We start from the raw sequence: 12,641 nt of genomic DNA, 5'->3' as shown, positions 1-12,641 counted from the left end.
GCATCTGTCAATTCATATGAACAACACACCCGGGATTGATGAGCCACTCGTTTCTCTACAAGAGCACAGGTAGAAGACATCTTACCTGCACACATCTACAGCACAACAGAAAATAACTACTGTATAATACTGAACTTACCTTGTACAGTACTAGAGGAGAATCAATAATCACTATAAACTAACTGATGAACACCAAGAAGGTTTAGAACAGGGTAAAAAAAATATGTATATGTTGCATTTCCAACGATTTTATTTCGTGACCAAATTTAAATATACTGTACTCGTAATAAAAAATCCCACTGCTTTTAAAATGGAATATTTACAGAGACCAATACAGTACTTATTAACTAAGTTGAGCATCTTTGAATTCAACATTTTCAGCTGCCCTTAAAATTACTGTTTTGACATAAAATCTCCTCTCAACTAAGACTGGGAAAATCATAAATCCTGTACGATAATTACACTAACTAAAATACTCGTAAATTCAATAATGCTGCTGACTACAGGTATTAACTAAAAGTGAACTTACCAGAACGAAACGCCTGACAGGTAACGACTTATTAGCTATCCTGAGTAACAATGCCAAGAGGAAACTAACCAATGGCAGTGAATTGACAGCACCCTGTATAATCATTACTCTTGGAGTATCCACCACGGATGTCACTCATTGGTCCTGCCACCACAGTAAGTCACTCATTGGTCCTTCCACCACAACGCATCCTTGTTAAGTCCACCACTAGTTTTGAGGTCCATCGTTGGGAAAGTCTACCACCAACATTCGATGGTCTACCACTTGAGGGTACACTGACCATTTGTTCCAGCGTGTAGCTACATCATCAACCAAAAGATAGATTATCCCCTCCTGACGACAAGTGTTTTAGTTTAGTTATACAAGGATGTGGCCAGTGGGAGGATAAAGTTAGTTGGTGCCTTCTGCTGCGACTGCATCATCACCACCCACTGAAGGAGAAGGATTACATGCATCATACAAGTCTTTACCAGATCCAACTCATGTGCCACTGTAGACCATCTAAAACTTGTAAATTTTCTTTCAAAATTTCAAATTCTTCTGCTGTAACCTAATGATTTTCTGATATCTTCAAGTTCATCCTTTATCACCATGTTCTGTGATCATCTGTTTTCTTATTGTCTCAATCTTGTACATCACTTGACGTGGGACAACACTGTGGGCTCACCACAAGTTGACAGAGGGATGAGGGAGTGCTGCAGTTGAAGTCATTGTAGGTCAGATGAGAATTGGGGGTCATCACAGATAGACAAGAGGGCGGTAGGGTAACTAAGCAAAATGAAGAGGTAGAGTAGAGAAGCCGGAGGCGAGTTGGGGTCATCAGAAGTATACGCGGCGGAGATCACTGGACGACGTGATAGCGCTACACTGCGGACACAACTTTTTGGCTGACTGTAGGAGAAAGAGGAAGTCCTGACTGAGTACAGTACACTGGACATGCAAGAAATGGCAAAATTATCCAGTATTGTCTTAGTCGAGTATACCAAACATAACAGTAGTTGTACTGCTGTAGTCTGAAGTTTAGTTTACTGTATTGAACACTGTAACTGGCAAAACATAGCAGATTTGTCTTACTTGAATGTACAGTACTGAGCATAAAATAAATGGCAATATATACTGCTATTAGAAACAAGAAAACCGATTAGAAAATTATTAAATAATACTATACATAATACTAAGTGGTTCAAGTAAGCATAATGTTAATCGTAAAAAACTATCAAGCTAAAGGTAATTACAATAATTATATAAGTATTGTATATGAACATGAGCATTAGCTCTGTGGAATAAATTAAATGTAGAGTAAGAACTAATAAGAGTATATCAAGATGTATTTGCCAAGAATTAAACTACCAAAGGGGTAAATGGCAAGAATAAAAACTACCAAATGGGTAAATGACATGAAAAAGGATACCAAAGGAGTAAAAGGCACCAAAGGGAACAAATATACAAACAACGGTAGGTAACTCACCAAGGCACAGAGCCAGCACCTCTCACAATGCACGTGCCAGCACAACACAGACACCAGCGGTTTCATGTAGTCACTCTGTCATTGGCAAGTCACCAGGATGGGGCAACAGTTCACAGTTCACCAAGACGAGTCAACAGTTCACCAAGATGGGGTAGCAGTCGACATCACCAGCAATGCAAAGACATTCATCATATGAAAAGGGAATTACATAGATCAGTAGAAAATCAAGTTTCTGAATAACATTAATATCATCATCAATAAATAGCAAAATCATCTGTCAACGTCATGAATTACTCTTATAGAGGTCACAAAAGGTCACTAATTACAAGTGGTCCCGAGTTATGAATACCCACACTTACAAAGGGGATCCCAATACATTCAACGTAAATTTTTTTAATTAAAAATCCATTTTTTATATTACTTTCATTATTCTATATTGTTTAATATCACCTGATTTACATTATTTGTTATGTATGGGATATTACTTTTGTTTTTATGGTCATGTATTAGCCCCTGTCAAACAGCCAGTAATACTTGTATAGATGTGGGTTACATACATTAGGTTATGTAATTATATCACCCACGATAACTAGCCTATGAGCCGTGAGTAATCGTCAACTGAACACACGACGGTGTCTTTCACCGAGAGCCTTCAGCTTGACTGCTGGATCAGTAATAACTATCCGGCTTCTCACCAGTCTGACCCCAGTCTTTCAACCACGCAGGCAGTAAGGAGCCCTTTTGCGCAGGTACCCATTCTCTCAAGTTTCCAGTTTTATTCAACTGCTAGTTGCAGCCTAGTTTAGTCTAGATGTGTTAAAATTTGGCCCTGTCACCTCCTAGGTTCCCACCTAGGGTGATATTTTATGAGTTCTAATAGCAAGTGCACTAGCAAGCTCATCTCACTAAAACGGTCATACATATGGTCTCTAATTAGTCATGTGAGAGAACCTTCACCCCTTCCCCTACTGTCATGAGAGAACCTTCACCCCTTCCCCTACTCTCATGAGAGAACCTTCACTCCTTCCTCTACTGTCATGAGAGAACCTTTACCCCTTCCCCTACTGTCATGAGCGAACCTTTACCCCCTCCCCTACTGTCAAGAAAGAACCTTCACCCCTTCCCCTACTGTCATGAGTAACACCTCCCCCTTGCTCACTTAAAAAGAGACATCTCATCACCACCTGCCCACAGTAACAAACTAGAAGTACAGTGCAATTGCATTTTGAATTAAGACCTTAAGAATAACAAGCTAAAACTTTCAAGGTATGTTCAGATCTCCCTATTTAATATACTGGAAGTCCCAAAACATCCAGGTGCAGGGTTTCTCATAATCATGAAAAAATCAATCAATCAAAGATGGTGGCCAATTGCACTGTACTAGCTTGAGTGTAGAGGCAACACAGGTAAGGATAACTCACATGACAGACGCGGCAGGAGTAGCGTCCCCGGGGTGAGGTTTCATCCTGCTCCAGTTCCTGTAGTCTGGCCCTCAGCGCCTCCACCACGGCTGGGGTGTTGCTTATACTAGAGGCACTTGGTCCATCGGTCTGTGCTGTATATACATTATCAAGCTATGTAACGTCTTCCAAGATATATGAAAGCAGAATTACTCGATTACTGTACTATTTGTGAAGGTCTAGTCACGCAAACACCATTGGTAGCCAAGGTTCAGAAGAAAGGGTTCATCTAAAATGATGTAATAACAAACAAATAAGAATAAGGTACATATTATGATTTATCTTTACCTACACGTGTGTATTATTTTAAATATAATAAATACAAATAAGAACAATATAAATTACTACTAATTACAGATGCTCTTTAAAAGAAAACCTAAAGCTCTTGGGGCTTTTTTTTCAGAGAGATGCTGGGGTCCGTACTGAAGCTCACCCAATTGAGTAGCCAGGCTAAGACAATATATTCAGTGGTAGGGATTGGAATTGTGTGTTTGTTTGTATGTGCTCCTGTGTGTGTGTTTTCCAGTCTAAGTGAAAACGATTAGAGGGGTCCAGTGTGGGTGGGTGTGTGTTTTCTTTCAGCATGTTTATCCGTGCATGCCATTGTTTATGTCTGAGTGTTTGCATGTGTAAACACTTGTCCGTATCCATGTGTGTGTGCGTCCAACGGAGCCACAAGCACCATTACAACACCACCACCACCAATGTTTGTTTACTTACGTGGATTGATGGAGTCCGCTGACCAGAGGCTGGGGGTGTGGGTACTGCCTGATGACCCCCTCGACGTGCTGACGCTGCTGGTGTTGGAGCTGACGACAAAGGTAAACATTACCGTAACACCTCCCTCCTACAGCACTGGTACAGGTACTTTCACACCTGTCCCTTCCTTAATTATATACTGACAGACAGGTGACAAAATGTTTACCACCATTACTTCTGTCCTATACAGCTGTCCCGCTCACCTCTACCTACCTACTTAATTACCAACTTACAGGTGACAATAAACACCCAAAAAGAGGATAATACCTTATAATAATATTAATCTAAAAACCAATAAACTCCACTAGCACCACTCCTGACTCCTCTAGGGCGGGTACAGTACTTTCTCACTCAATAACCGATATACACATAACAAAATCTATGATACCTGGCCAATTATCCCTAAATCAATACATAGGACCCCTTCACTACTAATTAAGAGGGCACAGGTACTCTCCCGCCCGCCAGTACTTAATTACTGACACACAGGTACCATTTTAAATAATTCAATGAATATCTAATCTTTCTGTGACATAATTCATTAAATTTTCAACTGCAAGAATAAGTAACATAATTCACTAATACACAACAGTGCCTTAATTTAAGCCAATAAGGCAACTAACTCACTCACCTAAGGTTGAAGTCAATGGTAGTTCTCTCGGAGTTGTTACAGAGGGTGGTGGTCGTGTGGTTACTGACGGAGGAAGGGGAAGGCTCTTCGTCCATGTCCGAGTCCGGGTTGTAGGGGGGCAGGTCGGCGTCTGTGTACTGTGGAGGTCCGTAGACGCTGGTGGAATCGTCGTCTACCACATCCACCACCTCATCCTCACACCCCTGTTGTACTTTCGTGCCCAAGGCTGATGGGTAAGGGTTAGATTAGGTTTACGGGAAGGCTTGGGGGTGGTATTGACAATTTACACACCCAAGAAAGACAACTATCCTGTACAGTAACTCACAAACCATCATCTTCAACGCACCAGAAAGTATCATTACGATTTTATGCGATTCAGTATGACACAACAGACGAAGGATTTTGATAACCCTGCCGAGACAAACAGGAGTATTGGTGTTCATTTGGAAATTCATCGCATCCTTCTGTGAAGATACTTCTTTGGAGCGAGTGTACACAGCAGGAGGTAAGACTACTCACCGTGCAGCTGTCCCTCTGCTCGAAGCATCTGGGTAGCCCTCACTCTAGTCTGGCCACACCACTCATACTCCTCATACTGGCTGCCACCCTCATTCTCACCCTCCACATCCACCTCCTCGTCCTCAGCCTGTTAATGAAAGAGTGTGTTGAGTGTGGTGGGGCAGGAGTGTGGTGTACTGTTACTCTACATTACACATTGTTTGGGTTATATGCCAGTGTAAATAACGTCACACAACCTGTTCCTTTGAGATTGTATTTTGTTTCGTTCCGTTAGGTTAGGTTAAGTTAGGAGGAGGAAGATGAAGTAAAATAGGAATAGGAGGAAGAAGAAAGTCGGAGGAAGAGGAATAGGAGGAAGAAGAAAGTCGGAGGAAGAGGAATAGGAGAAGGAAGAGTATAGAAGAGAAGCAGAAGGAAGATGATGATGAGGAATAGATGAAAGGAAAAAGAACTTACCTGATTGAGACACTTGCTGATGTGGGTGTTGATGTCATCGGCAAGGACCTTCTTATCACACACGGGGCAGGTCCTACGTTGTACTACGTCGTCATCATCGTCGTCATCGTAGTATTCATCGTCCTGCTGGTGGTCGTTTGAGTCACCTGCCGTGTTGTTGCGTCGCCTCTTCACCCTCGTCCTCACCTGCCTGTTGCTCTTCACTCGTTGGTACATCTGCAGGAGGAAGAGGTTGAAAGGTCGGGAGGTTAGGAGGTCGGGAGGTTAGGAGGTCAGGTGGTTATTAGTTTGCGTCTGGAGCCTAGAGTCCAATATAACAACCCAACTTAACCCCATCTAAATGCAGCCTAACAATATAACCCGACCTATTTGAATCTACCCTAACTTGACTTGACATGACCTAATCTAACAAACTTGATCCAGTCTAAAATCCTAACCTACCTAACCATACACTTAAAACACATTACAACACAATTTAACAGCTACACCCACACGTGCCTGCCTAAACACCCTAAACTACACATAAACAAAAGCTCACATACACAACACTTGTATCTACATCACCAGCCACTACCCTCACCACCTCTTACAGTCACCGCCAACCTTACACCTCTCAAACCAGACTGCTTGACTGGTGTATGAAGGACTTGTATTAGGTGAATCACTATGTAGTACTGTGTGTGTGTGCGTGTGTGTGCGTATGTGTGTGTGTGTGTGTGTGTGTCAATTATAATAATGTCGTAGTATTATACACGTTTAAACACATACTCACTAATACCAACTGCTACAATATAATCAGACTAATTCTTCACAAGCCACCCGCTGTACCGTAAAGACCATGTACCGTAAACAAGACCATGTACCGTAAACAAGACCATGTACCGTAAACAAGACCATGTACCGTAAACAAGACCATGTACCGTAAACAAGACCATGTACCGTGCTGCTTCAGAGTACACTACGGGATACTGTAGTAGGTAAATGGTAAACAAAAGGGTGATCACAATTAGACTTTTTTTAACATTAGACAAAGTTGGCAGTACAGGGAGGATGGCTCAGGGGAGGGGGTTAAAATGTCACCCACCTCGCCCCAACAGCGTCCAGATTATTAACTTGGTTCAAATTATCCTACTGACAACTCACGGATACAGAGACAGCATGAATTCCTTACTCCCCCCTCCCCCCCCTAGGACGAGCAGGGGGGAGGGGAGGGGAGGGGGGAGGTGAGAGAGGAAAAACTCGACCCACATGAGTGACCACACAAGCAAGTCCTAAAACGTAACACAAATTTCTCCCCCTAAAAATATATCATATCATCATCCTCGTGTTGTTATCAAGTTGGGGGGAAGATAATGAAATGCAAACTGATCATCTTGTACTGTGAGTCATTAAGGAATTATGAACTTTATGCTGGCTGCTCTTCAGTACTTGACTCTTTAATATCCACAAGCAAGATACAAACTTGTTGCTGCCGCTGGACTGGGAGGGAGGAGGGGGGGAGAAGTGTGTCAAGCCTCACCAGTTATCTAGAGCTGAGAGCTTTTGTCTGTATGAGTTGTGTTCCAGTGTTTTGGGGAGGAAACTGGACGACTTATTAATAGTTTCAACAACAAAAACCTACCGAGAAGTTGTTGAAAGACTGGTCATGTAAGGAGATAACGAAGATGAGAGAGGAGGCGAGGAAGATAAACGAGAAGGCAAGAAGAGGAGGAGGAGGAGAAAGAATAGAAGACACGGATTATACCTTCGAGCTGTCAGCCTCAGTGGTCGACCGTGAACCTAGCAGCAGAACAGCGTCGAATACAATTTGGTTTATTAATGATGTAAAAACTTCGTTCACATAAGATAACGTCCAAGTGCAGCAGGTCCGTCAACACCACCAGTCCGACCTACCAGTGGCTGCTGTTCTCGATACATTTATTAAACCAGAAGAACCAGATATTGCTCGCCAGGAATTCGGATTTTAATCTAATTGACGTAAAATTAGTCTATGATCGACCTACATCAGCCGCCGACTCCTTCAACAGGGTGAAGTTCAACCAGTTCCACTCCCTTATTAACAGTCACACACACACACACACACACACACTGGTAGACGGGTCGTGGGTCAAGAAGCACCAGCACCTTCCTGACGCTGTGTTGAGTCATGCACCATAAATACCTGCCAGACACACCTTCATCCCCAAGACCTTCCTGGCGCTGCACTGATGCTGTCCACACAAACTAGACACCCACACACGAGACCCCGTAGCTCAAGACACACCTGGAACACCTGTGATGTCCACTACCACTACTAGAGACCACCAGGCGACTGTGGGCGAGGCCAAGGGGGGTGTTGGTACTCGCAATATAGAAGGCAGGACTTAAGAGTACTCACGCCCCCGTGGGAAGTAGCATGCACATACACACACACACACACACACACACACACACACACTCACTCACGCCATCCCCCTCCCCCCCCGAGGAGGAAGGACACACACTCACACACGTTCCCCGGGGCACCTGCATATCGCTGGCGCCACTTACCGTAATGAAACCCCCTACCAAGATGGACGACTCCCTCCCCCATCGACCCACTATTTTCTCTACCCACCAGATTTATGCCGCTAGAAACTACCAATTTTAACATTTTACCGACAATTTAACACAACTGTAAAGGTTATTAGTACATCAGCCACACCTGCAACACAACACAGCATTCCTTAACTTAATCAAGCACCTCTATTACTGAGAGGACGTCTCGAAGCGCCTGACTGTTCCCTGGATCCTACACGTGGTTATCTAGTCTCAATAAATCACACCTGGGAAATACCTGAAGGTCTGGTCCACCATACAGTATACACACCAATAGTCATTAACTGCAGATAGGTGTACAGTCTGTGAAGCTGAGAGGTGCCATAAGTATGCGGTGCCATAAGTACACTCAGAGAAGTGCCACTAACACCTGACGCCCTTTGCTTTTATAATGGCGCCATATATAAAGTGGAAGGAAGGAAGGGAGGAAGGATTCAACGAAGGATACACCAAGAAGCAGAACTCCCACAGGACCTAACACTCACCTCCCATTGCTTGCTGGATGTTCGTCCTGAACGTGTCCTGACAGTCCTGGGCGTGGCACCGTTGCCCTCTGACGACGTGGAGGGACTGGGCGTGGGCGGGCGCTGGGAGGGTCGGCGGGACTGGGGGAGGCGCACTAGCTTATCAACCTCTTGGGTGAAGTGAGTCTCCAGCTCCCCGGGGCGAAGTGTTAGGCCACACACGGGGCACCAAGACTCTCCGAGGCGGGGCTTGCGTCCTGGGGAGAGAATACGGGGTTATGATGGGCACCAAGACTCCCCGGGGCAGAGTTTGCGTCCTGATGGATAAAAACAAAGATCATAAATTTTCATCCCATGATGGACATTACCTTTACAACCAATCAGAGGCCAAGGAATACATAACACATCACCGACCTGTGACCAATCAGAACTCGAGGAGACTACTAGGACGAGCCTGCAATTTCAACATGACAATCAGACAACCAGTTAACAGAATATAAAGAACAGAAAACCTCTCTTACAATCTGTAGTGACTCACCCTTACCACCACTACATATAAAGTGACAACATTAACACCTCACTTACAACACGCACTGACTCGACTCTCGTCTTACTTCAAACACCTACTTCAAAGGATCAACACTTCAGTACCTGACAACGTTAACGCCACCACTTTACAACCTGTAGTGACTCACATACACACACACTGGCTACACACCACCACCGCCGGCTGGGTGTAGAGGGTGTAAAGTGAGAACGTTTCGGGGTGTGGGTGTTTGGGATAGCCTTGCCCTCGGGTCTTCATTAATCAACGTGGATTATAGTTAACGCTCTCAGGAGGTGCTCGTGGCCCCCGCCTCTCCTATACACCCACGGGACCTCTGCTTCAGGGAGGTGATGCCAGGGAGACAACATCCACTGTGCTGGGGACAAGACTCATTGTGCTAGGAATAGATTCGGTACTTGGGACATAGCTGATAACACAAGAATAAAACAGACATATTGGTACTTAGACACGCCTATAACAGCGCTAAGGCAGATATATTGGTGCTACAACTTCTCCAACAGCGCTAGGTAAAGTCAGATATACTTCTACTAGGACAAAGCTAGCTAACACCACTAGGATATCCCAGATGCTGTCAAGACCAGACCAAGATATAAACACGGGCTTATAAACACCTGGAAACGTCACTGTACACCTTTAACCAACCCGGTGTTAAGAGCCGACACTATCACTGCCACCACTATACAGTCCTTTACAAATGTCACACTAATACTGTCCAGCTGATGGTGTATAAATGCACTAACAGTCAACACAAACGTAACACTACACATTACAGCTTCATGCAGGCAATTCGCAGAGCTTCACGTGTACCACAACAAGCAGGAACATCTCAAGCAAGCAGATACAACCCAAGCATACAGGCACAAAGGCAAAGTTCCTGTGCTGTGTTCATGCATGCAAGAGTATAGAGGTGGAAGTTACTCATCCATACAAGCACATCATCTGCATGTTTGTGGGCGGAACTACCAGCAGTTATTCATACAAGCAACATCATCTTGAAAATACATAATAAAAGTTATCCATACGCGTTTATGTATCAATGTGTATACAACTTCCACATATACACAAAATACACATTGGGATGGGTGTTATGATGGCAAGCACAGTATTAGCAACGGCACTGAGGTTAAATTGGTAAGGTTGGTACGGTTAAGTTGGTAAGGTTAAATTGGTACGGTTAAATTGGTAAGAGTAAATTGGTACGGTTAAATTGGTACGGTTAAATTGGTACGGTTAAATTGTAAGAGTAAATTGGTACGGTTAAATTGGTACGGTTAAATTGGTACGGTTAAATTGGAAAGGTTAAACTGGAAAGGTTAAATTGGTAAGGTTAAATTGGTAAGGTTAAATTAGCAAGGTTAAACTGGTAAGGTTAAATTGGTAAGGTTAAATTAGCAAGGTTAAACTGGTAAGGTTATGTTTAGTCAATGTTTCCCGTTACAAATTTATTAGGTCTACCTCATGGACTCCTGGGAAGCGACTATGTAATACAAGACGAATTACAGTGTTCTAGTACAGCGACGCGATACAGAAGTTCTTTTAACACACACTGACTTCCCATAAAAATACTCAGTACATGATTATTTTGGCTCCAATTTCTTCACGTACAGCAAGACGCACAGATCTGATAACAAAACACCCACTATTACCTCGTTACAGCGATACTTACAGCACACAAACGTTAGTGGCGGGTTGAGTGGGAGTTTTTCACTGATTTCCACGGCGGGGTTTAAAATATATCGCTACTCAAAACACTAATTAAAATCGTATACTTACAGCAGTTGGAAGTAGTCTCACGTACACCTTCTCAATAGACAGCAGTTGAATAGGGATGGAGGGCAATTGATGGAGATTCTTGCTATTTAAACAACAATAATAATCACTCTTGCAATCAAACGTCTCGGCGCCTCCCAGGGTGACCGGCTACTGGACAGTGACAACAGTGGTCGGGGCCTCATACCACTAACTAGGTCGTTGGATAACTTTGAACAATCGTTATCCTCAATTGACACATCCTATTGGCTTAGTATCACTCGGGGGGGGTTGTAAACGAACGAATGTCAAATACAAACTTTGATTACAGAAAAGAAGTACAGTCTAACACTTAATATTACTGTAGTATTAATGGAACCTGCCGTTTAACTCCGACTATTGACCACACACACTCAGAAAACAACAATATCTCGTTCCTTAGAGACGGGAAAAGATATTGACACAACTTCACAACACACAATGATCAACACACTACCTTGTTCTCTCTCCTCCTCCTTCACGGCAGGTGTGGGATGAGTAGGCGCCTCCCTCATGACGGAAGATATGCCCCCTTGACTCGTGCCGCCTCCACCTGCGTCACACCACCCCACGGCGGCTGTATCTCCCATATTTTTCTCTTCTCCCGCTACGTCAGGCGACTCATTGGTTGTATATTCGTCAGGAAGGCCCCCGGGTTCCACAGCTTGTGAGAACGGCTCCATGTTAACTGGATACTTGCAATTTTCATTCTCGGCTTCTAACATCTGGAACAACGATTCTATGACGCCGTGAACTGTTTTGTGAGTGTTTTCCTTCTTCTCCGGGGCGTCACAAGACTCCATAGCGACCTGATCACCTTCACTGGACATCTCAACATCTGTGGATGAACCAAACGGCACCACGACGTCCTGATGTTTTCCCTCTATGGTCTTGTTCAGTACACCCTCATGAGACGACTGTGTGGTGACCGACTCATTATTCGTGTTGTCGTCGTCTGCTACAGGTTGGCCCGACGACTCCATAACGTCTATGTCTTTCTTGTGATTATTTTCTCCATCAGCAGCTACGGTTTTGTTTTGCATGTTGACGTCTTCCCCAGACAAGATAGATAACTCCATAACATCTGAACCCTTCTCACTCGCTGCGTCAGTACCGTCAAGAGGTCTGACTAAGGACTCCATGATGCCAGTACGTGTTTGTGTATGCCACGAGTGACTTCTTATGACGACTTCAGCAACGCGAGGGTGAGGTGGACGACCAGCAAGGAGGCCGGCCTGGTGGTAGTGGCGATCTCTGCCTGACTGGAGGGGGTCACCTGGATGTGGGATTCGAACTGTCTCACCTCAGTGGTTCATTTACAGTAGTTTGGAAGAGCTCGGATCGTACAACAGTCTCGGATCCCTGCAGCAACGATACCAAAAAAGTCAGAATAAATTGTCTAATGAAACTACAGACGTAAAC

The 12,641-nt window shown here is 44.0% G+C and overlaps 1 protein-coding gene across 1 annotated transcript; it reads right to left on the bottom strand.

The window, feature by feature from the left end:
- Positions 1–232: 232 nt before the first annotated feature.
- Positions 233–12,361, bottom strand: LOC121860699 (E3 ubiquitin-protein ligase RNF220-like). The gene is made up of 9 exons (XM_042357999.1): positions 11,677–12,361; positions 8,885–9,120; positions 5,823–6,038; positions 5,367–5,493; positions 4,848–5,073; positions 4,178–4,266; positions 3,419–3,552; positions 1,998–2,072; positions 233–1,420 (listed from the first exon to the last, which is right to left on the bottom strand). Exons 1-9 carry the CDS (start codon positions 12,359–12,361, stop codon positions 1,349–1,351), a joined length of 1,860 nt encoding a protein of 619 aa, XP_042213933.1. The 3' UTR covers positions 233–1,348.
- Positions 12,362–12,641: the final 280 nt, after the last annotated feature.

The sequence above is a fragment of the Homarus americanus genome, unplaced genomic scaffold (genome assembly GCF_018991925.1).
Source record: "Homarus americanus isolate GMGI-L3 unplaced genomic scaffold, GMGI_Hamer_2.0 scaffold48393, whole genome shotgun sequence".
Lineage (NCBI taxonomy): Eukaryota > Metazoa > Arthropoda > Malacostraca > Decapoda > Nephropidae > Homarus > Homarus americanus.
The sequence above is the reverse complement of the archived record's forward strand: the minus strand, read 5'-3'. Positions and strand labels throughout refer to the sequence as shown.